Here is a 27,995-nt window from a genome sequence, read left to right as displayed (position 1 = left end):
CAAGAGGTTAACACAGAAACTGCTGCTTGGTGAATAAGTTTATTATTGTCTTTATCTGAAAAATCTTCATAGAAAATTGTGGTTTGGTTTATTAGCTCTCAGCAGCCCGCTCCTGAGCTCTAAGGAAGCTTGCCTTCTTCTGAGCTACCCGATCTTTCTTCTGGGCAAGAGACATTTTGGGACGGTTCCACCTACAAAACAGAGTAAAATTAAGAGACAAATGTGATTTTTAACAACCATAGCTAGAGGATAAAAAACGAATATTTAACTTCGAAAAGGACAAGACTGCAACCAGGTCAAACAATCCAAATTCCAATATACCTACTTATGATCATAAGCTAACTTCCCCACACCCATTATTAAAGAGATGCATTATTTAAAAATGCAGTTAACTGGTAGTTATACTGTACTGGGATAGAAGGGGTCAGCTCAGTAAGTAGCTTCTGAGGCTAATACATTTCTATCACCATAATTACTTTAGCAAACCTGGTTCCCCTCACTTCTGCAACATCATGCAGAGTTAGTGATCGAGTTTGCACAACTTCAGTAAGAGTCTGAGTAACACAAAACAAGGCAAGGAACTCCTCCCAACCTCTCTTAAAAAGACAACAGGAGGATGCATACCTCTTCTTTTTGACTTCTTTCTTAGGCTTCTTCTCATAGACTGGATTCTCTCGAATAGCAGCATGAGCTTTCTTATACATCTCCTCCATCTGAAAGAAAGCAAAGCAAACAGTACTTGGTTTCATTTCACATGCCCTACAACAGTCAGGTAACACTGCATTCTACTACTGGCTCTATTTCATCCTTCTAAACCAGACTGTCAAAAGCAACTGAACTAGGTCAATGCTGGTATCTCCTATTTCTACATGTAACCCACCTTTTCTTTAAAATACTCTGACCTCCCTCCCCTACTTGCGCATTTTCAAAATAAACTTAAAAAATAAATAAATAAATAACAGGGCGCGGCGCCTGGGTGGCTCAGTCAGTTAGATGTCTGACTCTTCAATCTCAGCTCAGGTCATGATCTCTAACACCCTGCATCAGGCTCTGTGCTGACACTGTGGGAGCCTGCTTGGAATTCTTGCTTTCTGCCACTCCCCCTTCCCATGCTCTCTCAAAATAAATACATTTTAAAAAATAAAATACTGTCTGACCTAAATTCTTTTTGAGAGCACGCACATGACACTTAACCAACTGAGCCACCCAGGTGCCCCTGACCTAAATTCTTTTATTCCAGTGAGAATACATGCCAAAACCAAGTATTTAAGATGTTAAGATGAAAAGTATATGGGGCCAACAAGCAATTGCTAAATTCATTTGTGTTCTCCCACATTCCCCCAATTTGTATTTTCCTTCAGTACCTGATAAGATCTTTCAATGCTATACCCAGAACTGCATACCAGGGACCTCTTCTATCTATTACTATTAGGAATCACTAGTATTTGGCAACAGTATTAGGCCTCTGTGGAAACAGAGGTTTGAATTTCCCTAGAAAACCCTGAGACACTATCCAATTAGATCTTAATGAGAATTTTGTTCTAAAATTCATCAAACAATAATGCTGTATCTCTGAACTGTTTCAATCACCACCTCCAAATAAATGACGATGGGTTCTATGGAAGACCAAGTCATGAAGCAGCTATAAAATGCCTGAATGTTCATTATCACAATATAGTAACAAGCAGAGCCCCCTAAAGAATGAGTCACAGTAATCCAAGTCTCTAAAATTACTCATTCAATATGGAGAAAATATCACTACATGCATTTATTTGTATAAAACTTAGCAAAAGACGGGGGGCGCCTGGGTGGCTCAGTCGGTTAAGCAGCCGACGTCGGCTCAGGTCATGATCTTGCGGTCCGTGAGTTCGAGCCCCGCGTCGGGCTCTGTGCTGACAGCTCAGAGCCTGGAGCCTGTTTCAGATTCTGTGTCTCCCTCTCTCTGACCCTCCCCCATTCATGCTCTGTCTCTCTCTGTCTCAAAAATAAACGTTAAAAAAAAAAAACAAAACTTAGCAAAAGAAAATAATGCCAACACTTTCACTGCATGAGATCTCAACTCCCTAAATCCCTCCTCAAAGTTTCTCTTTTATTTTAGGCACTTGATGACAGCTCCCCACTGTATTTAACAAATCTATTCGATGACTTCAAGTGCAGTCATTTAATAAATCTAAGCAACTTGGTCCATTCGTTCCAAGAGAAACCAAGAGAAAATACAACCATGTACATAATGAGTTTAGGTAAAAACCACTTCCTCCTAGGGCAAGTCAAATGTCTGCAGAGGATTTCAGCAGCCATGCAGAAAAACAGGCTTCCATAGATCAAATTAATGAGCTAGCCGGGAAAAGTACATTAGCCTAAGAGTGGTCCAGCTGAAGTACACCACATATATTGGAAAGCATTAAGAAATAGATATCTGAAAGGAGCTTAGGAATTTGGAAAGTTTTGAGCAAGTGTGACATTACCAGAGTAAAAAATGGCTTAGGAAGAAAAATTATGCAGGCCAAGTAGAATCATCACAAGTAAAAGACCTATTTACCACAGCAAATGAGGACAATGTCAACAGTAACATAAAAGCATAAATTTCTGAAAATTATCATGTACTTGAATTACCAACATAAATACTAACCTTTTCTTAGCTCCCAAACTCAAGCTATGTTTATTCAGCCCTAGACTGTGTACTAAACATACAAATGACAGTGATCTTCAATTACAACTCTACTTAAAAGATTTTCATAACCATAACTGTGTCAAAATGGAAACTGTTCACTAACAGAAAACGACATTTGATATAACCTCCAATTTATATACAACTCCATAAGCTACATAATAGTTTTGTAATAATCAGTGTGATTTTTGTGTTCTGTGCCTATTATCTTCCATTACTACAATAGATTAACAGAGAACCTTGGAGGTAAAACTTTAGGGCTCATAAATTCTTTTTTTTAACGTTTATTTATTTTTGAGACACAGCGACAGAGCATGAGTGGAGGAGGGGCAGAGAGGGAGACACAGAATGCAAAGCAGGCTCCAGGCTCTGAGCTCGACGCAGGGCTCAAACTCAAGAACAAGATCATGACCTGACCTGAAGGACATTTAGCCGACTGAGCCACCCAGGCACCTCTACCTTGTCTGACTTTTAACTTACTCTTACCCACTATTCCAATTTCATGTCAACCCATTTTAAGGTAAGGACAGCTCATTTGAGTCCATCTATACCTATTAACATACTCATATTCAACTTGTAGATGTTAACTGGAAATAAAACTACTAATGTACCCACCAAAACCAAGTAGTAAAGCGCTCTATAAACTAACCAATACAGGAATTTTTAGTTAAAATTTTTACCATGTCTGGAGTAACGTTGTTCTTTATGTATTGAGAGAACTGTTTTTTGTAAGCATCTTCATCTTCTTCCATTAGGTAACGCATATAATCTGCAACATTTTGACCCATGATGTGCTTCCGATGTACTTCTGCATTGAATTCCTTGCTTTCTGAATCATAACCAGGGAATCGTTTGGTACTAAAACAAAGTTTTTCATTTTAGTATGTAATGATTGAAATCAGTTCACTAGCAGGAATTCACTTCAGTAGCTGCCATCAGTCCCGTCTTGAAACAATTAATTGCATCATATGCAACCAAAGGACCAACTACTGACTGCTCAGTTAGTGGGATATCATCATTCAGCAGCTGATCTCTGAATTCCCAGATAGAAGAGAAAATCATGCCACAAACACCTTTAAGTCATGAAATGAATCAAGCTTCTACCACTATCAAGTTAATTTTCCATATTAGTATAGGAAATGGTTTCAAAACTGTTCCCCCCCCCAAACCCTAGAATTTCAGTGGTGCCTCAGAGTACATGGAGATAAGTGATTTGTTCAAGACCACATCTAATAGGTGCTTTGAAAGAGATCTGCAGGTCCCTAAAAATGTATGTCCCACCATTATAAAAGTTCCAGTTAGGTGACATTTCACAGGCTAACCTCTCCAACGCCAAAACCTATAGCCAGATAAAATTTTGGTTAAGTCACCAACTACTTAAATAACCTTACAAGGCTAATAATAAATCATGTCTTAAAGATGCATCTGCTCAACAATAACAAAAATCATTAACTTAAACCAAAGGAACTACCAAATTAAAATCACCTACTTAGCCTCTAATGATCTACAATCTTATTTCCAGTGGAAAGTTTGGGAATTTATCTTAAGCCTTTTCTCAAAATCTTTTCCTGGAGTTGACAGTTTCCCATAACTGAATAAGGCAATTTTCATTCTGAATGAAAAGAAAATGCACTGGGAGGGGAGTGAACTGGAGTTGCTCATTTCTAACCAAAACTAAGCCACAACACAAAAGCTGGTGGTTTCAACCCTGGCTTTTCTGCTACTGGCTCTAAAACCTTGAACGAATCATTTACCTCTGAACCTTAGTCTCATTTATGAAATACGTTACAATTCCTTCCTGCCCTGCCAGGTTCCTTTTGCATAGTATTAAGCATATAGCAGGTACACAATGATAGCTTCCTATTATTTTAATTGATTCAGTAATCTCCAGAGTCCAACCAGTTAGAAATGGAAATACTGGAGTCTAAACAATGAAGATTTGAATACTATTACCTGTGAGGAATAGACAAGCCTCCATCCACAGCTCCCTTGAGGGCCCCAAAAACTTTATTTCCAGTAGTAGTTCTGGCAAGACCTGCATCCAAATAGCAGGTGAAGGCACCAGGTTGACCATCAATGCTTTCCACATTGTATTCATCTCCAGTCACTTCTACTTGGCCTTCATAGATCTTATCCATGCCAAACCTATTGAGAAGCTATTAACAAAAAAGCCAGTCTAAATATATTTAAACAATTCTAACATCCAGTCACAACATTAATGACCTGACGAGGAGAAAAAATTTCCTTCCAATTCACTTATCCCTTTGTACCAACTTACTTTTAAATATTAAGATGCTACAAAAAGAAACTTCAGACCTTCGAATTTACAACAATTTTGTCTTGTAGCTTCTGAACCTTTGCTACATGTCCATACTTGATTTATGTAGCCATCAATTAAGATGTAACCATGCTGTATGTATCTACTCAAGGGAGATATTCTCCACATTTCTTCAGTCTTATTTGGCTACAATAAAATTCAACTATTTATGTTATCACACATGTAGTTTTGATTAATTTCATTAAAATCTTAGGAGGAGGATCCTGGGCAGAAGAGAACATCTGGAGAGCTCTACTCTCCAAAGACATTACATCAATAAGGGTGACTCCTCTGCTAGTACATCTAACTAGAACTTCACCACAAACAGTGTGAGTTTGTACCACATTGTTCTCATATATAAGGACGATGCTTCCCACTCCTACTCAAGCATATTTATAACCAATGAAAATGTGGGTCCCTAACAATGATGCATGCTTAACATTTCCAATGCAAAACAAGATCGGTAACAGAAAACAAAAGGCAAAAAAAAAAAATCACATTTGCATCTACTTTCCACGTATTCTAGGAAATGATGCCACCCAAAGGCAAAAATGATTAAAAAAACTGAATCCCATACCCATGCCTGCTCACCCTCCCCAAATTTAAAACATTGTTTCTCAAAATTAACATGTGTATAACCTGGACATCCTATTATGGATTCCAGGAGTGAGGAGTGCAGCCTGCATTTTAAATGTGCACTGATGGTCAGAAAATCTATACCTCTGAATAAAGGTCTGCAACATCCAACAAGGCAATAATTAACCTACAGATGGCTATTTAAAATTGTTTAAATTCAGTGCTCGCTTCAGCAGCACATATACTAAAATTGTTTGAATTCAATTCCTCAACAGCACCAGCCACATTTCATGTGCTCAACATCCACATGTGGCTAGTGGCTATCATTCTTTGGTTTATACTCTAGTGATCTAGACCCAACCCACAGGGTAAAAAAACAAAAACTATCTCCCCAGAGTACTAGAAAACTGTGTAGTCTCAAACTTTGTATTTATAAAATTGTCTTCCCTGATGATGACCTTGTAAGCAACAGCACAACAACAGGCACTTCCCAGAAGCCACAGCTGAGAGTATCTTATTCATGTGTGAACATCTACCTGGCAGACAACTCTTAACAATGAGCGAGTTGTAAAACATCAAAGTTATCTTCTACATACCCTGCGGGCCAGCAGCAGGCCAGTACAATATGCTGCAGCATAATTTGTCAGGCCAACCTTCACACCATACTTTGGGAGTTCATGAGCATACGCTGCACAAACTATCATGTCTCCTTCTATACGGGCATAAGCAATCTGTAAGAGAAAAACCAGATTAGTAATCTGTATTTTCAACTGTTTGATTACTTGTCCTAGGTGTCTTCTTTTTCAAAGGACTTAAAAAAAAAAAGAAAAAAGCTGGACACAAATTACAATGCTTAGAATCTGTCTTTGTTAACCTTACCAATGGGAGTTTATGGTTTGGTCAACTATAGCAGATAGGTTTTCTGTAAATGTCATAATATCACAAATTGAACTAAAAGTACCACACAGACATTGAACATCGAAATGCCTTTGGAATAAAACTGTTGTTCTTTCCAAATACTGAAAAGACTTAGCTGCATTAGTCAATGAATTAAAGAGGCATCATGAAAAAGTCAAAAAAGGAATCTATCATTATTTCAAACATCTTTTGAACTAAGCATAGCTAGGTCCAACAATGCTTCTAATACCTAATGTTTAGTTATCTGAACTTAGGGATGAAGGAACTGTTAGTTTGCCCAGAAAACAGAGGTGTGCCTGCAAAAGCTCAGCAAATCATTAACTGTGAAAAATTTTCCCTAAATGTAAAAGCCCAGAAAACTAGCTTCTAGTTTTCTAGCAAACTACCATTTTCTGGATGTCTTTTATGGGAAAGACACCTTCATACAGATTTATCAAAGCCTATTTCAAGCAATGAGCAGAAATAAAAACAATCTTAAAAGCCTAATTTAACCTCCACAACTCTCTCTTCAATAAGCAGTGGTATTGTGGCATATAAGGCCATACAGCACAAGTCAGGATTTAGTCCGTTAACAAATTCTATTACTCTCTTGGAACTGGAAAATGCAAGAACATACTTGGCCTCAAATTTATCCTCCTACCCCTACAAGAATAGTATATACCCTAGATTTCTCCAATCCTCTCCCCCACCATTAGAAAATGGGATTAAACTAGTTTGGTCAGGATTGTCAAACATGGCCAATTTTTCAGTTGAGTATTTTAATGTACCAATCCCTCCCATGCTCCAACTTCAGGCCTACTGAAAGAAAAACACTACTCAATGTTTTTAAAATGCCAGGCACTAGAGAGCCTCTAATCCATACATGTTTTGCCCCCCCAAGTACAACTTCTCCAGCATTCAGTTAAAGAGGGTGAGGTTTACCATCTGTTGCTTGAGTTCTGAATACAACTTACCTGACAAATGATATCTCTGTTGGTTACGCGAACTATCATCCTGTATTTAGGTGTGTTGTACTTATTTTTATCCTGAATTACCAAGCGTTTCCGGGCATAGTAATCAGTTTTACCCTCTGGGGGGGGAAAAAAGCAATTTAAGAAAGCCTGTTCCACTGCAGAATCTTCTAATATTGTGAACATGAGTAACTGACCATACCTCGTCTTCTTCTAAATTTCACTTGGTATCTCTTGAAGTAAGCCTTATTCTTGACAACTTTAACAAACCCCTTTAAGAATAGAAGAATGTTATTAAAACTTTGATAAATGGCTTACGATATTTTTGATATCTGCGCTAACTCTGTAACAAAACAACACTTCAAGAGTGAATCCACACAACTGTCACTTTTGTAGACTCCAGTTTCTCAAACCAGAGGGTCAAGAATCACTTTTTCTACTTCCCATCAATCACTTTTCCAAAGCATTGCTTTAGACAGCAATCTTGCCTAACGTCAGTTTGTTCCAAACACCATACGTCTCATTTTGAGAACCTAACCTCTTATTTCCTGCACTGTCCACGCACGTTTTCCAAAAGCCTCAATTACTTGCCACAAAACTCATCTGGTCAAGGGCATATTTAGCAATTACTCCCGATTAAAAGAGCACTATCCCCCTCGAACCAAAGCAACGCCCCATCCCCCAAATCATTAAAAACTAGTGCCAGCAACAGTCTAGAGACAGAGGCAGGAGGCACCTACCAACTAAAGGAGCTTTCTTTTCGGGCCTCAGAAAAGCCACAGCCTCCAGGCTGACTGTTAAGTTTAAAAGCCACCTCTGGAAGACCCACCGACCCAAGACTCTCCCGAAAAAACCACGGAGCAGTCAGGGCTGGATGAGTCCGAGGAGCCGCAGCCCATCTCCACTCAGGCATCCCCAGCTACTCACGGGACCGACTGCATGCAATCTTCCCCGCCTGCTGGTGCCCCTTCGGACAAGCCGGCACTATCCCCACAGCCTGTCTACTAAAATCATCCCCCTCCTCAATCCGCCGCCTCGGCTCCTGATTTTCTTCGTCAACCCCTCCCCCAAGCTTGCGCGCCGGGCGGCAGCCATTAAGGCCACGCTGGGAGCGGCAGCCCTACCTCAGCAGAGCCCACTATCGAACGCCATCCAACCCCAGCGCCGCGCGAAACGGATCCTAGGCTGGCGTTTGAGCAAGGACAGGGAACCCCCGTGCATCCGCAGCCCCGATTCCAGATACCCACTCACCATCCTGCGGAACAGAGACCGGCGTCCGCGGCTCGCCACAGACCAGCAGGCCCAGCAGCGCTCCGCGGGGGGAAAAGGCCTCAGTCCGTGCGCAGGCGCAGTATGTAGCACTGATGATCACGCGAGCGACGTATGGAAGAGAGAGCGCGCCGGCCCTAGGCGTGCGGAGTACTGCCCCCATCTGGCGGGAGGACCGATGCTGGACTTCGCCGGTCAGTAACAAACCTTCAAAGCCACCGAGTCCCCAAACTCCTGGCTGGAAATCCGGTTGGGATAGGCGGTAAGTAGCAGGGAGGATTATAGAAGTTGTCAGTTTCATATGCTAAGAAGTTGTTTCGTAACGAACATATATGACTTTGTAAATAGGAAAAAAAAGTTTAAAATTAAATAGAATATATTTGCTGTGCAGCTCGTTTGCACCCTCCAGGACTCTACCTCCTGGACCTGGACTACTCATCCGGGTCCAGGTCATACAGGATCTCTTCAGGAAGCCTTGTCCCAGTACTTAAAACCTGAGTGAGGAAGGAGCCTCTCTTCTGCCTTCCCACAGCACCTTCAAATCTGCTTCAGCCTACCCTCCCCTGTAAACACCCTGAGGGTGGGCCCTGAAGTCCCAGTTCACCCTTGAATTGCCTAGCACAATGCTGGCATTCAGTAAGTGCTTGGTGTTTGTTAAATGGTAAAAGAACTACTTACTGCACCCCTTTACCTCCATCATCTTTCTTGATCCCTGACAGCTTCATTCTTTTTCCCTCCATCACTCTGAGCTAGTCAGCTTAATTTTTCTCTGTAAGTACTTTTTTTTTCATTCTTTCAAAACTAATTTAAATTAAGGAATAAGCTGTTCCCTTTCCGTGTTCTACACACGCAGACTGAGGAGAACCAATCAACAAGCACCAACCAAACAAAAAAGCGCCTCAAGAGAAAGTACTCCCTTACCTAATAGCATTTCAAAGGTGGTCGTTGGGCTATTGCATGAGAATCATTTGAGTACTGGTTAAAATGCAGATATCTGAATATCCCACCTTTCCTGAATCAAACTTGCTGGTTTGGTCCCAGGAATCTCAATTTTTAATTTGGCCTCAATCTCAATCAATGCAGGAGGTCTCAGGAAAGCAGAAAACAAATCTTATTTTGTCCAGTAATGGAATTTACTGATGCTACCAGGAAAAGAAAGCGAATTACTTACCAGCACAGCTGCTTAAAATATTCCCATCTTCAGAATGAGTGTTAACTCTATACCCCCATCATTCAAAATTTAAACTTACTCTTGGGCAGTGAATGTACATATAATTAATGTAGCAGGAAAAAATCAGTGTGCAAACTGCTCAATATCAGAGCAGGGAGGAGGGTCTGTCAAACAGAATGACAAGGTTAAGTGGCTCCAAAAAACTGCCATTGGACTAAACTAAAATTATGATACTAATTTCCTCTGGTTTCATTTGTAACTTCTTATATAACAGGAAAAATGTACATCGAGTCCACTCTGGCCAATGTCAACAGAGCTTCCAAGGAGAAATGTTAAAACATTTCACGGACAAGTGTGGTTCAATCTTTGCCAAGTGGCTTTTAGAAGTACAAGGAAAGAAGTATATAACTTATATTTATAGAAAATAAAGATCTTCATTTTGGTGTTTCACTAATTTATTAGCCTCTGAAAGGTGCCACATGCCTTTTTCAGGCCCTGCTTACCCTGGAGGGCGGAAGGATCAGAAGGGAAATCTACCTGGAAATAGGCCCACCCCTAATTTTACATGTTTTAGGGCAAGAGTATGTATGAAGGCCCACATATCATGCAGCTGCATATTTAGAAGTTATGAAGCAACCTAACACATTGTTGAATTAAACATTGTTTTATCCTCCTTGTACTTCTTCTTACGTTATTAGTCTTCATAACAACAAAATTAAAAATATATGCCCCTATTGCCTTTGGCTGCAGCTGGGGGTCTATAGCAAGTATTGGCTGGCTCAGCCAGTGCAGATGGTGATACCAGGAGCCAGGGGAACTTGTTTAGCACCCTTACCTAACATAATCTTGTTCAAGTGGTCAAAGTTAAAATTCACCAGCAATGGACCAGTCAACGTTTTGTGCCTCCTAATATGATGCATTGAGAAGAACACAGAAGTTACTTGCTACCAAATTTATGTAATTTAATCTAATTACATAATTTAACTATTCTGATATGTGATGAACTGCAAACAAACTCAAACTGAGGGACATTCTACAAAGTAAGTGGTCTGTATTCCTCAGAAATTACAAAATCATGATGGATAAGGCCAGACTGAAAGAGACCAAAGTGATTTAACAGCTGAATGAAGTATATGATCCTGGAACACATCCTGGACAAAAAAGAAGATGAAAAGGAAGACTTTAATTTCTTTTGTACAAAGGACATTCTCAGAACAATCAATGAAATTTGAATGGAGTCTGTGGATTAGATGGATTAGATGGTAGTAATAGATCAATGTTAACTGGATAGGTATACCATGGTTATCTATAGGTGTTCTTGGTTGTTAGGAAATATACTCTGAACTATTTTGAAGTAATGGGCATTATGTTTGCAACTGACACTCAGTGTATGGCTCAGGAAGAAACCACATATGTGTGTGAATACACATACACATATATGTTTGTAAAGAGGAAAAACAATAAAGCAAATATGTTAAAATGTTAACAATGGGGAATCTGGGAAAAAGACATATGGAAATTCTTTGTACTATTCTTACAAACAATTTGTGATTGTGAATTTATTTCAAAATAAAAACTAAAACAACAATTCTTGCTGGAGTGGGAAATACTTTTTATGATTTGAAATGAGAGTGAACTCAATTTTATGCTATATGTCAAACATATATTACAAATAGAAACTCAGCAATTTTATTTATTGTAGTGATGGTTTCACACCAAAATACAAAAAGATTTCTATGATGTTACCCATATATTATGATTTTGAGATAACTACTTACTGCCCTAATCAGCTGGTTCTGTACTGTTACCAACTCTAATAATTATAATCAAAAAGATCTTAAGTTATTTCAAAATGTTTTTTTCTTTGCAATTGACTTTTGCTTTATTTGAACTTATACACTGAAGGATAGCAAATAGTATGAACTACCTTATGGTTGGATACCCTTAATTGATATTAATCCATTAGAAACACTTTAAACATTCTAAACCTATACTTTTATGTAGGAAAAACTAATTATCCTCCCTCAATAAAAGAATAAACTTTCTTTTTAAAATATAAATCTGTGGTTTTTATGGAACTGAAAGTCAGTAAAATATCAAAGGCAACCAAACATAATTATGATCACCACCATAATTATGTCTGGGTGTTCTGTTGATAAGCTATTGATGTTTGAATGACTGATAAGATAAAGACATACAAAATTAATAAATTTATTGCATAAAAGTTCTGTTTCATATCTTCATTTCAGCAAAATTTCTATGTTGTTATCACTAAGATACCACACCATTTGTGTTCTACAGATAGTAATGCCAACTTGGACAGTCTTTCTTGGATCATTGATGTGCTTATGTAATTTTTGTTAATTTCAACTAGGAGAAATTTTGTTATGCTGAAGCAAGAGAAACTGGAATTTTAAATAAAATTTATAAAGCAATACACTATTTAGATTTGGAAATGAACCATGATCTTTACATATCACATTCTAACAATGTAATGATGTCATATAAGATAAATTATTATCTTCAATAGAATACAATAGAAACTATTACTAGATTTAAAAAATTGTTTAATGTTTATTTTAAAAGAGAAAAGAGTGTGTGTGCATGTGCACACATGCAAGCAAGTGGGGAAGGGGGAGAAAGAGAGAGAGAGAGAGGGAGAGAGAGAGAGAGAGAGAGAGAGAGAGAGAGAGAGAGAATCCCAAGCAGGCTCTATGCTGTCAGTGCAGAGCCCAATGCAAGGCTCCATCCCTTGAACTGTGAGATCATGACCTGAGCTGATATCAAGAGTTGGATGCTTAACTAACGAGCCACCCAGGTGTGCCTAGATATTTTGATATTGTCATATAACTCACTTTTATTGTGATTTTTACTGTCTCTTACAGTAGTATCCATATCCACACACATTTTGTTATTCTTCTAATATTTCAATAATATGGTATGATAAAGAACAACAAAAATATTATGTTGCTCAATTTGCTCAAATGTTTTTACAATCAGACTATACATTGATCTATCAAGGTCAGAAAATAATCTCCATAGAAATTAGTTTCAGGTTTATTTGTACATGTATTTTCTTCTTCACAGCCATGGAAACTTTTTTGTTTTCTTGTTCTAATTTCTTTATATTTAATTAGAATGTCACATTTATTGAATATTTCTCATGCAGTTATATTTAAATTAGAAAAAAATTATCTAGGGGTACCTGAGTGGCTCAGGGGGGTTAAGTGTCCAACGTCAGCTCAGGTAATAATCTCATGGTTCATGGGTTCGAGCCTTGTGTCAGGCTTCATGCTGGCAGTCTGGAACCTGCTTGGGATTGTCTCTCTTCCTCTCTCTCTGCCCTTCCCCAACTCGCACTTTCTCTCTCAAAAGAATAAACTTTTAAAAAAAAAGAAAAAATTGTCCAAAATTTCAATCCTTTTAAGAATTAGATGTGTTTGAAAACAAAACAAAAAAACAAAAACTCTGGAAAACAGTGTGGAGGTTCCTCAAAAAATTAAAAATAGACCTACCCTATGACCCAGCAATAGCACTGCTAGGAATTTACCCAAGGGATACAGGAGTACTGATGCACAGGGGCACTTGTACCCCGATGTTTATAGCAGAACTTTCAACAATAGCCAAATTATGAAAAGAGCCTAAATGTCCATCAACTGATGAATGGATAAAGAAATTGTGGTTTATATACACAATGGAGTACTACGTGGCAATGAGAAAGAATGAAATACGGCCCTTTGTAGCAACGTGGATGGAACTGGAGAGTGTGATGCTAAGTGAAATAAGCCATACAGAGAAAGACAGATACCATATGGTTTCACTCTTATGTGGATCCTGAGAAACTTAACAGAAACCCATGGGGGAGGGGAAGGAAAAAAAAAAAAGAGGTTAGAGTGGAAGAGAGACAAAGTATAAGAGACTTAAAAACTGAGAACAAACTGAGGGTTGATGGGGGGTGTGAGGGAGGGGAGGGTGGGTGATGGGTATTAAGGAGGGCACTTTTGGGATGAGCACTGGGTGTTGTATGGAAACCAATTTGACAATAAACTTCATATATTGAAAAAAAAAAGAATTAGATATGTTTGAGTTTTGAATACCTATATTACTACCAAAAGCAAGTAATACTATATATCAAATAAATAGCACAAATTCAAAATTCATTTTTCATCCAAAGACTCTGATTTGCTCTTTATTTAAACACCTTCTATTCTTGGGGCGCCTGGATGGCTCAGGTCATGATCTCACAAATCGTGAGTTTGAGCCCCGCATCGGGCTCTGTGCTGACAGCTTAGAGCCTGGAGCCTACTTCAAATTGTATGTCTCCCTCTCTCTCTGCTCCTCCCCCGCTCATGCTCTGTCTCTCTCTCTCCTTCAAAAAAATAAATGAAAACATTTAAAAAAAATTTTAAACACCTTCTAGTCTTTCACTTTACTCTTCTAGCATCTCTTTACTCACTAGCATCTCATGTCTTGTTTAAATCAGATCTACTGTTTTAACATGACGAATACCTCTGGAACCAGGAACTGGAATGTGAAGGTACACAAGAAAATGGAATTGGGGCTCTACTCAGACATGAAACTTTGTTATACCAGAATTTGGGGGTGGGGTTCACATTACCACAAAGAAGGGATTTGACAAGTTAATTTGTTTTCTTTGTTTTCTTCCTCTTTCCTAAAAAAGTTTCCATTACTCAAATCCTCCTGCACTCCAAAGAGTGTCTATTTCAAATGTCAACAGCAGCACAAACCCAAAACTTCCATGACATTCAGATACAATTGCCTTTTGTTTCAAGGACATAGCACAAGAAAAGTGGAATAGTGTTTCCCTGGGGCCTGGAAGGTGTTGATTACCAAGACAGAAGCTTAGGGTTTCTGGTCAGAGCAGAATGTTAAATCCTACGAGAGAGAGAGAGAGACAGTCATAGCTATGCAGTTTTAGTAAGTTTACTTTTTCTTGCTGGGTCAAAGGGAGGAATACTTCAGGAAACTTCATATCCACCAAAGATCACAGGATTTGAAATGTCTGAGCCCCTCCTGTTGGAGTGCTTTGCTGGAATCATCTCAGTGACTCAGACTTGACTGGAGGATTAGTGAGTGGGGATAAAAGAGGGGGCTGTAGGGTTTCTATATCATAGAAATAGCAAGCATCTATTGAGAACCTACAATGTGCCACAGTCTATGCTGAGCGTTTATTACAGTATCTCATTTAATCTCAAAACCACTCTAGTAGATAGTATTATTACCCTCATTTTACAAATGAAGAAATGGATGCCACAGCCAATCATAGCAGAACACAGGTGGCTATCATCAGTAATTTTCGGATGTGAGCCTGCCTTAAAACCATGCTAAAAGGGGCACCTGGGTGGCTCAGTCAGTTAAGTGCCCGACTCTTGATTTCGGCTCAGGTTATGACCTCACAGTTTGCAGGATTGAGCCCTGTGTCAGTCTTTGCACTGACGGTACAGAGCCTCCTTGGGATTCTCTCTCTTCCTCTTTCTCTGCCCTTCCCCCATTTGCATGCTCACTCTCTCTCAAAATAAATAAATAAACTTTAAAAAATTGTGCTAAAAGAGGGGCTCTAAATATTCATAAGCCTGTATATTTGACTTTGGAACATATTCCATAATGGTTTTTTATATGACTAAGATGTAAACATTCTTTGGCTTAGACTAACTATAATTAATTCTGTTTAGAAATAAAGGTGATGGAAATGCAAGCTGGTGCAGCCACTCTGGAAAACAGTATGGAGGTTCCTCAAAAAACTAAAAATAGAACTACCCTATGACCCAGAAATTGCACGAAAAGGCATTTATCTACGGCATACAGGTGTGCTGTTTCGAAGGGACATATGCACCCATGTTTATAGCAGTACTATCAACAATAGCCAAAGTATGGAAAGAGCTTAAATGTCCATCGATGGATGAATGGATAAAGAAGAAGTGGTATATATATACAATGGAGTATTACTCAGCAATCAAAAGGAATGAAATCTTGCCATTTGCAACTTTGTGTGTGGAACTGGAGGGTATTATGCTAAGCGGACTTAGTCACTCAGAGAAAGACAGATATCATATGACTCACTCATATGAGAACTTTAAGATACAAAACAGATGAACATAAGGGAAGGGAAACAAAAATAATATAAAAACAGGGAGGGGGACAAAACAGAAGAGACTCATAAATATGGAGAACAAACGGAGAGTTACTGGAGGGGTTGTGGGGGGGGGATGGGCTAAATGGGTAAGGGGCACTAAGGAATCCACTCCTGAAATCATTGTTGCACTATATGCTAACTAATTTGGATGTAAATTTTAAAAAATAAAAAATTAAACAAGTTAAATTAAAAAGAAAGAAAGAAAGGTGAAACTACAGCCCATAAAGTGCTTATCATCTTCTGAACCTGGAGCTTCACAAAATTCCAGAAAAAGAGGTACAAAACTCTGGTCAGTATTAACTAAGAGACATATTCTTGTTCACCAGATGAAACCCATAGTTTTAGAATTAGGAGGGAAACTCTTGAAGCCTGAAGAAGGCAGTCCCAGGAGAAATCTGGGAAGTCCAGGATCACTTTATTAGATGGTTAGTTAACATATGAAAGTCAAAATATTTATTTTGGTTTTTTTAATGAAAATACTCATCTTTAACATTTTTAAATGTATATTATTTTTGAGAGAGAGAGACAGAGTGAAAGCAGGGGGGGGGGACAGAGAGAGAGAGAGGGAGACACAGAATCCAAAGCAGGCTCCAGGCTCTGAGCTGTCAGCATAGAGCCTGAGTTCAAAGCCGGGCTTGAACTCACAAACCACGAGATCATGACCTGAGCCAAAGTCAGATACTTAACTCACTGAGCCACCCAGGTGCCCTGAATGTCAAAATATTTAAATGACTCAGTAATATTTAGATGGTTTCTTGAAGACTAGGTTTATTACATGTTATTAAGAAAAAGTTAGAAATGTCTAAGAATTGCTAAACTTTAGAAGAGCTACTTTAAGGGCAGTTATCATCTGTCCTGCTTGCCTAAAAAAATCTCTTATTGCTACAAGATTGAGGGGGTATGAAATAAAGGCAAAGAAGCAGCTGGCTAGGAGTGTGTTAGGTGGTAAGAAAGCTACCTGGGAATTAAAAGTATGTGTCTACATCATTCCTGGGATCATCAAAAGTGATGGTCTTATTTTGCTTGTTCTTCACGTCTAATAATATATGTTTAATGACTAATTCCATAAATCCTTTTGAGATTCCACTTATTAAATGACACTAGTAATATTTGTTTCCCTCTTCAGTTACTTTGGGCATATATAAGGTGGACCCAGTGAAAGCTGACCAAGTACTTTGGGAGAAACATTATAAATTATTGTGGCTGATTCTCCCCATCGCACATGACAGTAAAGCCAATTTCTGGATTCTTCCTGTCTCCCAGGCCAACTTCTTCAAGGAAAGATTGCAAACAAACAAAAAAAAAGGTGTAATTATATCTATTACAGACAACTTCAAAGTGATGGTCATAATGCTCTGAGTCATTCCTATATTTCTGTGTGCGGTCAGCATCTTGGAGAGTCTGTGCTTAAAGGCACAGTGTCTTGAAGGGCACTTGAAGGGCACATCATAGCCATTAGATGAGTTTATGAATACATATAACTACTCTAGGAGCTCTAATGGAGGAAACAAGATAAGCACATAAGATGAACTTCTTATAGAGCAAATAACACCAAAAACTTTAGAGTCATACTTGATGCCACTCTTAATCAAGTTCCACATCCATAAAGTACATGGCTGTACTTTAAATATATGTATTACTTCTCATGTCCTGGTCCAAGCTGCCATTATCTATTACCTAGAATATTGCATTAACCTCTTAATAGGTCTCTCTGCTTTGAACTTGTTACTCCTACAATCTATTCTCCAGACTGCTTTTTAAAAAAAATATAAGTCAGGGTGCATCTGGGTGGCTTAATTGATTAAGCATCCAGCTCTTGGTTTGGGCTTAGGTCATGATCTCACAGTTCATGAGATTGAGCCCCACTTCAGACTCCATGCTGATAGCACAGAACTTGCTTGGAATTCACTCTCTCCCTCTCTCTGCCCCTCCCCTGCTCTTACTAGTGTGCATGCTTTCTCTCTCAAAATAAACTTAAAAATTATGTGTGTATATATATACACATATATATACACATGTCAGAATATGTCGCCAACAGACACATGAAAAGATGCTCAGCATCACTCATCATCAAGGGAATACAAATTGAAACTACAATGAGATATCACCTCACACCTGTCAGAATGGCTAAATCAAAAACACAAGAAACAACAAGTGTTGGTGAGGATGTGGAGAAAAAAGAACCCTTGTGCACTGTTGGTGGTAATGCAAATTGGTGCAGCCACTATGGAAAACAGTATGGAGGTTCCTCAAAAAATTAGAAATAGAACTACTCTGTGATCCAGGAATCCCACTACTGGGTGTTTACCCAAAAAACGCAAAAACACTAATTTGAAGGGATACATGCACCCTGTGTTTATTGCAGCATTATTTACAATAGCCAAATTATGGAAGCAACCCAAGTGTCTGTCTATAGATGAGTGGATAAAGAAGAGGTGGTATATATACACAATGCACAATGGAATATTATTCAGCCATAAAAAAAGAATGGAATCTTGCCATTTGCAAGAAGATGGGTAGAGTTAGAGAGTATAAGGCTAGGTGAAATAAATCAGTCAGAGAAAGACAGATACCATATGATCTCAATCATGTGGAATTTAAGAAACAAAACAAACAAATAAATGGAAAAAAAAGAGAGACAAACCAAGAAACCGACTCTTAACTGTAGAGAACAAACTGATGGCTACCAGAGGGGAGATGGGTGGGAGAAATAGGAGATGGGGATTAAAGGGTACACTTATTGTGATTAAAGAGAGAGAAGAGAAGAGAAGAGAAGAGAAGAGAAGAGAAGAGAAGAGAAAAAAAAGGAATATGTCACTTTTGTCCTCAAACTCTTTCAATGGCCAAAGTGTTCATTACAGCCTATGCAGCCCTATATGGTCTGCCCCACCCCCACCCCACGTTTCTTTGACTTCATCTCAAGTCCTTCCATCCCTTTCTTATTCTACTCCAATTTGCCAGCCTCTAAGCCACTCCTATCTTAGAGTCTTGGCACTAACTATTCCCTCTGCCTTGATTGTGCATCCCCTAGACGTTCATTTGGTGTGCTGCATTACTTTCAGCTTTCTATTCAATTGTCTTTTTTTTTTTTTTTACATAAAGGCATTTCCTAACCACTCCATCTAAATTAGAACACTCCATCATTCTTTATTCCCCATATTCTGCTTTTTCACCATAGCAATTATTACCTCCTAGCAGTTATAAATTTATTTGCTTATAGTCTGTCTGCCTTTCCTACTACAAGCATTTCATGAAGGCAGAAAAGGGACATGTTGAGGATAGAGTATGAAGAACAGAGCTTGGTATGAAATTAATTGAGTAAATGAAATAAATATGATATTATAATCCATAATTCATATGAATTCATATATAGACACTATAAAATCTGATCATTTATTCTAATCATTCCATTTATAAATTGGCATATAATAATCTACCTCAAAACATAAAGACTTAAAATAGTATCACTCATTTGTTTTGCTCATGAATCTGCAATTTGGGCAAAATTGTTGGGAAGGCTTATTTCTGCGCCATTTGGCAACAGCTAAAGTAGCTCAACTGGGTCTGGAAAGATTCATTCGAGATGGTTCATTCACATGGCTGGTAAGTTGGAGCTTGGTATTGGCTAGGAGCTTGGTTCCTCTCCATGGGCTCTCTGTGACTTCTCCAGATTCTGCACAGGATAATGGCTAAGTTCCAGGACAGTGCTCCAAGAAAACAAGGTGTGGTTTTTACAGTACTCCGCGAGTCAAGGTAGTCACAAAGGCCCACCCAAAAGGAAAAGAGGCATGGATTTTGCCTCCTAATGGGGGAGTGGCTTGATTCTAGAAGCACATGCAGAATGGGCCATATTGTTGTAGTTATCTTTTAAAAATATAATCTGCTATGTAATTAAATCAATCTTTGAGACACTGTAAAATAATTATAAAAACAGAAACATTGGTGTGTATGGAACTGTCCTATATAATAGCTACACTTTTCTTACACTCATGTTAAAAAGTTATGCTTAGAGGATCTCAGAAAAAAAATTCAATTTCTCTCTGGACTTTACCTCTGATGCTGCCTCCTGGGGGTCTTCTCCAGCTTCCATAAACACCTCTTCAAATAGGACTTCAACCAGGACTGAATTCTTGCTCTTTTTTCTCCTCCACTATTAGACAATTATATTAAATAAAATTTAAAATACCAATAAAAAGTCAGTAAATGTATTCTGACCACATATCTTAAATGTTCTAATTCCTAATCGACATCTTTTTCAAATATTCCTCTTTCTGTGCAATTGAATAGACACGGGTTAAAATCCTGGCCTTCGCAAATACTGTCTAAACAACCTTTGTGAACTACTTGTTTGCAATCTTTGTCAATATTTTTTTTAACATTTATTTATTTTTGAGAGACAGAGAGAGTCAGAGCAGGAGTGGGGGAGGGGCAGAGAGCGAGGGAGGCACAGAATCCGAAGAAGGCTCCAAGCTCTAGCTGTCAGTGCAGAGCCCAATGTGGGACTCGAACCCATGAACTGTGAGATCATGACCCGAGCTGAAGTCAGACACTTAATCCACTGAGCCACCCAGGTGCCCCAAGTCAATTTCTTTATTGGCTTCTTAGTGTCTTCTATTGATTCACAAGTGATGTAACAAGAACATTAACTCTTTCCCCCCTGGGTTGTTGTTAACCTTTCAATTTTATGTGAAATATTTGTTGACAAATATAAGTTGATAGTTGATTATGGGTAATTTGGTATTGCTTGCAGTGTCTCTGCGCACCAGAAGGAGGAGTGCGATCAGAAAGCTGCCAGAACATAAAATTGTATTTCAAGAAGCAAAAGGCAAATAGGGAAATGAACAAATGACCAACTCCTCTACGTCCAAATGTACCTGAAGAAAAGTGCAACTACTGGCTACTGTCCCCAAAACTGTGAGATAGAGGATATAGGTGAAAGCCTGGGAGAAGCTTGTCACAATTGCTTTATTTCCAATAACAGAGGGGCAGAGCAGGTCAGTTTGAATGTGTGTGTGTGTGTGTGTGTGTGTGTGTGTTTCAGGGGATGGAGTGAATGCCTCAGGAAGAGAAGGTGATTCATAATAGACTCAGTAGGTGTCAGCAAATGACTCTACAATTCACAGTGCTGTTACCTTAAAACCAGGAAGTAAGAACAAGACTTTATAAACATTGTACAAGTCATGTTCATGTACACTTGTGAGTTTGGCCCTAAAACAGGAGACAACCTCTATGTGTGCCACAACTGTCCTTTGTATTTCAATCTTCTATAGCACACAGATGGGCACACTGTCTTTAGCATGGAATTGATTATATTTCCTGGCCCCACTGTCTCCTAATTTTTGCCCCTCTCTTTAATGCTTTAATACCTGCTGCCAACCTTTTGTTGAGGCAAAGACCAGCTCATTGTGAAATGCCTTTTCAAGAATAGCTGAGACTCAGTAGTAGTGAATTGTATATTTTAAGGACCTTAAGGGACTGAAGCAATTTTGAGATGCCTTCAAGTTTGAAAGCAACAAACTAGACCATCTTGGGTGCCAGAGCAAGGGTAGCATCAAAGAGGGAGAAGAGCTTTAGTGTCCACACAATCTTCATTAGCACTACAGTAATTGATATAGACAATTAGTATTTTCTCAGTTTCTCTAAAGTGCTATGTAAATGCAGCTCTAAGATCTGTTCCCTCACCCTACTTTCCCACCTAGGAAGCTGTCTGTCCCATCCCCCTGCTATGTAGAAATCCTGAAGCCATTGCTAGTTTGTTATTTGCAGTGACCCACAACATTTGGCTTCCTGTCTTGGCTCAATGGTTACAGCCTTATCTTTGGTTTTTGAGGACATGCAATTGAGAGCCTTTGAACTTTGCCCAACTTCAAGTCTCACACAGCCAGTGTAGTTGCAATGTTTACATTGGAATAACAGGTTCTGATCAACATCAGTATGAGCACAAGTAGGTGTAGTTTTAACTTCTCTACTAAACTGGAATGTTTGCCTTTATTTTACTGTGTGTACTTTCTTTGGTTGTTTAATTATGGAAGTGATCATTGAAACATTAAATCATAGGTAAAGTCAAGGCTTACCCATAAAGTTTCTAAAATGACTCTGCTTTAAAACCAACCAACGTAGAACAACTCTTCTGTTCACCAAGAGTGTAAAATTAATGTGACTTTCTAGATGACAGATTTTTACATTTTGCTGTTACCATTACTTGACACATTTGTTAAAGCATCATAAAATAAATTCTTTTCCTCATAGCAAAGTAAGTTTTTTTCTATGATAGACTATATACTTTTCTCTCTCTCTCTCTCTTTCTCTGCTAGTATTCCTCTTGGGAAGTGCACAGTATTTACTGGAGGAAATATTTGGTAAAGATGCTGGTGTAAAGGGTGAGACCTTAAGGACATGTTCAAGCAGCAAGCTTGCTAAATTGCTATGCAGAAAGCCAGATGAAGAATTTCTTTTTCTTTTGAGAGGAACTAGGGTAGATAAGAGAGGGGAAAGGAGGCAGAGGAGAGCAAAGCCATTGTAGTAGCTTTCTGTGAGTTGACCCCTCTATATGACCCCACCCACGTATCTTCAGTGAAGTCTACTAAAATTCACAAAAAGTTGGTGGAAGCAAATTTCTTGTGAAAACTCATCAAGGGCTGAGTTCGCAGAAGGCATTAATGAAAGAGGAACAAAAACAGTAAGCCTCAATATATGAGCCAAAGACAGAGATCACCATGACGTCATAAGCCACTGGGAGTTAACACAAATCTTGATTAGGACATTGGATTTTACAGATCTCAGAAATGGAGGGATTGAGCTCTCTGAGGAGCAAGGGAATTACCCAGATGACTCTGAAATAATCATCAAAACGAATTATTTGGGGAAGGTAGAGCACTGCCTGTCACAAATCTTCAAGCCTGACAGTTCAAGTTAAAAGGAAGGATACTACTGCCTAACTTTATAATTTGCAAATTTAAAACCCATATAAGAATTAGGGTTTTTTGTATTACCTTAAGAATCTACTGGTTCTGTTTTTTAAAACTCCTTCTCCCACCCCCCAAAGTCTGCAGAAATACATCTTATTTTAAATTTTTGTTTAACGTTTATTTATTTTTGAGACAGAGAGAGACAGAGCATGAACGGGGGAGGGTCAACGAGAGGGAGACACAGAATCCGAAACAGGCTCCAGGCTCTGAGCTGTCAGCACAGAGCCCGACGCGGGGCTCGAACTCACGGACCACGAGATCATGACCTGAGCTGAAGTCGGCTGCTTAACCGACTGAGCCACCCAGGCGCCCCATCATCTTATTTTAAAGTAGGTAACCAGGAGTATTTGGCTGGCTCAGTTGGTAAGGAGTGTGGGGTTGTGAGTTTGAGCCCCATGGTGGGTGTACAGATTACTTAAAGAAAATAAAGCCTTAAAAAAATAATTAAATAGCTAAGTATTAGAAAATGGGATGTAAGACTGGAATATTGATGTACCTAAGAATTGACTTTGATAAATCTTCCCAGAGCTAATTTATGTTGCTTTCATGCTCTATTCTTTTGCATCCTGTTTCTTTGGAATGGATGTTTAGCTGAACTTGTTAAGTCCTGGGTTTTGGAGTGAGCAGTTTCTCCATTTGAACATGGCTCTATCACTTACTACCTCTTTGACCTTTAAATTATTTTTCTAGAAAATGGCAATAATAATTGTACCTACCTCCAGGAGTTACTGTGAGGACTAGAGAAATACTCACTGTTCTTTCTTATTTGCAGTATTGATGGAAATACACGTAGCCTAAATTTTACACTGATGTTTCATCATCCTCTCAGTTTTCAGGTTTATCTCTTGAAATAGATATCGGAAAGTGTTTGGGCCTAAACACAAAAGGAGTTTCTCTTGAATAGGGCTAGACATACACAAAGTGGACGAGTGACAACAAGGGATTTTTCAGAAGGACCACAACTGGAAGGCTCCATAGCTATTAAATGCCCCTCAACTGTTGGCTAATATTCCATGATCAGAAATCTAGCTATTTAGGTAAATATTTTGCTCAAATATAAATACAAATACTACTGGGAAAGATAACTTTGGAGTGAATAATATTCTTAAATATTCTTTTCCTTAGAAGAGGGGTTTTGAATGAGATTACGATGAAGGAGAAAATATAAGAGCAATGGACTTCTGATAATCATAAAAAGAGGAAACAATTAGAAAGTTGAGAAGAAGAGTGTTCCAAAGACAAATGAAAGACTTAGTGATTAAAATGTTATAGTTAAGAGAGTTCATCTGCAAAGTCCTGATATTGTAGCAGTTTATGCTACGGATTATGCTACAGATTATGACCAGATTATGAATCTGGGCAATGTTAGACAAGCCAACACAGAGAGTGGGAACTTCAGCCTGTGTGTGTTGTCTTGGAAGACAGAGTGAGTGGTTAGGCTTGCCTACCTGCCTCTCTAAGATTGTTTAACCATGCTGTTGGAATTTATCTGGTGAATTTCTCTGGAAACTCATGTGGTCTTGGAAACAGAAGGTTAGAAATGAGGCTCACAGCAAGTATAGTGGCCCCAATCAGACCTGTGGCTTTCAGCTTTGATGTAATTTCCATGATTTCGCTAGAGACTTGGGGACTGAGCAAACACAGGAGATCTATTCAAGACCAAAATGATTTCCTAAATCATGGACTTGTCAGGAGTTAGGCTCAGGTTTGAGTCCTGACTCAATGGCTTATTTATTGTGTGACTTTAGCAAGTTGCCTAAGTGTTCTAAACCTCAGTTTTTTTCATGTGTAAAATAAAGATTAATAATACCTCATGGGGTTGTTGTGAGTATTGAATGATATAGTTCACAAAACAAATGAACAAAGAAGCAAAGAGGCAGACAAACAAACAAACAAACAAACAAAAAACAGACTCTTAAAATACATAGAACAAACTGGCAGGTGCCAGAGGGGAGATGGGTGGGGAGATGGGTAAAATAGATAAAGGGGATAAAGAGGTACAAACTCCCACTTATAAAATAAATAAATCACAGAGAGGAAAAGTACAGCATAGGGAATACAGTCAACAATATTGTAACAACATTGCTTGGTGACAGATGGTGACTATACTTACTGTGGTGAGCAATGAGTAATGACAGAATTATCAAATCATTATGTTGTACACCTAAAACTAACATAATGCTGTATGGTAATTATACTTCAACAAATAAATTATATATATAGTTCATCTGAAGTGCCTAGCATTATACTTGGCAATAATAGATATAGTTTTATCAATCACAATACATTACAATACATTAATCAAACACTAATGTAGGTGTTCCTGTGAGGGGATTTTGTAAATGTGGTTAACATGTACAATTGGTTGGCTCTAAGTAAAGGAGATCACCCTTGGTAATGTGAATAGGCCTCATCCAATCAGTGGAAGGCCTTATGAGCATAAACTGAGACTTCCTGGAGAAAAAAATTCTGCCTCAAGTATGCAGCATAAAATCCTGTTTGAGTTTTTAGTCCACTAGCCTGCGCTACAAATTTTGGACTCAATATTGGAACATTAACTTCTGCCTGAGTTTCCAGCCTACCAGTCTGCCCTACAGATTTCAGACTAGCCAGTCCCCCAAATCACATAAGCCAATTCCTTAAAATAAAGGAAGTGTGTGTGTGTGTGTGTGTGTGTGTGTGTGTGTGTGTATCCTATTGGTTCTGTTTCTCTGGAGAACACTGACTCGTACATGAAGACATAGATCAATACAAGATTTTTAGAAAATGGAGACAGCGGAAGAAGGAGAGAAGGCAAGAGAAGTTCTAAGAAAAATAGGATCCTCTATACAGCTAATTAGAACCAATTAAAATCTCCACAGAAGTGGGAGTCCCTCAAGTAGTATATAACCCAAACCATCCACAAGAAGTGGGCCTGGTTTCTCCAGAGAACTTTCAAACTTTCACTTCACTATTACTGAGGATCTTCTTCGTCTGTGAGTTGCTTGCTCTACCAAGCCCCTCCACAGTGGCCTTCTGGGATTCACTGGGAGGAGCTATCAGACTTGCCTCTTTTTTCATGGCTGAGGTACTTTAGAGTTAGACTGAAGACAACGATGCTGTTCAAGAATCACTGCAGGAAGTCTGGCCCTCCAAGACTCCTATTCCTTAGTGGCTCTGGACAAAAGGTAAATGGCCACAAAATGCATGGGAGCAAAATTCTCCTCCAACCTCTAAGGATTCCAAGGATGGACTTTTTCCTGGTTTATGCCATGTACTGGCTGTTATGTCCCTAAAATGAATACAGATACAACATAGTGATTGGGATCAGAGCTGGAATTTGCTGTTTTAGGGTCCCAAAGGTCACCCAACTGTTAATTAAAACTCAGATAAATGGGGCGTTTGGGTGGCTCAGTCGGTTAAACATCTGACTTCGGCTCAGATCATGATCTCCTGGTCCATGGGTTCGTGCTCCACATCGGGCTCTGTGCTGACAGCTGGGAGCCTGGAGCCTGCTTCCAATCCGTGTCTCCCTCTCTCTCTGCCCCTCCCTTACTCACCTCCAGGATAGGAAAAAAGGATCTGTGGAAATATTTAGCAGGGAAAAGTGTGATCCATAGGGTACCCTAGAATTTACCAACCAAAAAGCCAAAAAGGAGGTGATAAGAAAGGAAAAGTGTAGCCATGGTTGAAAACTGTTGATAAAAGTTTGGAGGACTGACTCAGGAATCAAACTGAGGGGTGAGGATGAATTGGGTAGACAATGAAGCTGATGACCATGAAACTGAAAGACTAGATTAAGGAGGCAAATACTGGTCAGATATTGGTAAAATTTTGTGTTGGTAGATATTAGAAGCTGGAGAAGGGATGGTAAAATATCCTCCAAACTGGGAAGGCACTCTCTGACTGAAAAGCTAAGCAAGCCACTCCAAACCATTTACACAGAGTCTATTTAGGTTAACTTACTGAGAGGAGGGTGTTGTGATGGCAGGGACCAGGCAGACAATGATTCAGGCGCTGGGCAGCTACTCTCCTCAAAGTCCAGAACTTAATCCACAGATTTGATAGAGTGAGGGGATATGCAGAATTCATTGTTGTGAAGTCAAGAGTTTAACATTTAACAGACCTCGTGCACCATCTATGAGCCAGAGGGGAGGGAGGGGAAGAAACTATGTTATCTCTACTAGTTATCTAAACAACTTTAGGGAAGGTCAGAACAAGCCTTCCTTCATTCCATCAGGGCATACATCACCCTCCAAGGGGCCTGGAACACGTAGCCCTGAGGGAGGTCATTGCATGGACATAGACAAGATGAGGGACCAGAGATAGAGTAGCATTATTGGCACTCCCAGGCTAAAAATATGTTTCTTCTTATTTTCCATGAAAGAAATAATTTGAAAAATAATGCAACTATAAAATTGTAGAAAAATTATTGTTCATTTGACCAAAATCTGGGTTTTTATCTCATATCTCTGCCTACTCTGTATCTATGTCCAGGTGATTCAGTGCGCCTGGGGTAAAACACATAACCATGCCAAACGCTCTTATTTTAAATTCATGACTATGAACTTCAAGTAGGTCATTGAGGATGCCTGGCAATTATACTACATTTCTCTAGTGAATTTATTTTTGCACTCTTCTAGACAACTATTTCATACCTTTTCTTGGCTCCTTAAACTGCCAATGTTTTTCCACTCTCACTCTCAGATTATGACATTTCTTCTTATTTCACCAAGAAATAAGCACAGCCAGAAAAGAATGTCCACAAATTCCCAGCATAACCACCTATCTACATGCCTTCTCTCCTGGAACAAGAAGAGAGCGGTGAATTGTCCATGATTCCATTTGGGGCTAACTCCTCTGCCTTGGCACTAGACCCCATCCCTTCTTACCCATGCCATGATGCTCCAGTAATTCTCCATCTTCTCTACTGCATCCTCAATTTTTCCTCTCTGATAAACCTTCCCCATCAGCACTCACACACGTTGTCTGCTTTAGTAACAAACAAAAAAACACTTTCTTCAA

General features: G+C 39.0%; 1 protein-coding gene and 2 non-coding genes across 3 annotated transcripts; all 3 read right to left on the bottom strand.

The window, feature by feature from the left end:
* Positions 1 to 20: 20 nt before the first annotated feature.
* RPL5 (ribosomal protein L5) lies at positions 21 to 27,940 on the bottom strand. The gene is made up of 11 exons (XM_015064435.3): positions 27,863 to 27,940; positions 20,075 to 20,173; positions 8,906 to 9,002; positions 8,681 to 8,790; positions 7,632 to 7,701; positions 7,433 to 7,548; positions 6,158 to 6,292; positions 4,622 to 4,824; positions 3,349 to 3,526; positions 625 to 713; positions 21 to 191 (listed from the first exon to the last, which is right to left on the bottom strand). The coding sequence occupies exons 1-11, from the start codon at positions 27,938 to 27,940 to the stop codon at positions 92 to 94; spliced, it is 1,275 nt and encodes a 424-aa protein (XP_014919921.2). The 3' UTR covers positions 21 to 91.
* Positions 403 to 539, bottom strand: LOC113599671 (small nucleolar RNA SNORA66). The gene has a single exon (XR_003420585.1). It is a non-coding gene; the product is annotated as a small nucleolar RNA SNORA66 (small nucleolar RNA).
* LOC113599665 (small nucleolar RNA SNORD21) lies at positions 3,597 to 3,692 on the bottom strand. The gene has a single exon (XR_003420580.1). It is a non-coding gene; the product is annotated as a small nucleolar RNA SNORD21 (small nucleolar RNA).
* Positions 27,941 to 27,995: the final 55 nt, after the last annotated feature.

The sequence above is a fragment of the Acinonyx jubatus genome, chromosome C1 (genome assembly GCF_027475565.1).
Source record: "Acinonyx jubatus isolate Ajub_Pintada_27869175 chromosome C1, VMU_Ajub_asm_v1.0, whole genome shotgun sequence".
NCBI lineage: Eukaryota > Metazoa > Chordata > Mammalia > Carnivora > Felidae > Acinonyx > Acinonyx jubatus.
Note: the sequence above shows the minus strand (reverse complement) of the source record. Positions and strands in the feature narration are given on the sequence as shown.

Bases quoted from the DNA above. Each gene is read 5' to 3' on its own strand.
- RPL5 (XM_015064435.3), bottom strand. From the start codon at position 27,940: ATGGGGAAGGTTTATCAGAGAGGAAAAATTGAGGATGCAGTAGAGAAG. The intron at 9,003-20,074 runs GTAAAGTCCAGA...ACAACTTCTTAG, and splicing joins CCCAGGAGGCAGCATCAGAG to CATATGAAACTGACAACTTC. The intron at 3,527-4,621 runs GTAATAGTATTC...ACTTTGTTTTAG, and splicing joins GGCTTGTCTATTCCTCACAG to TACCAAACGATTCCCTGGTT.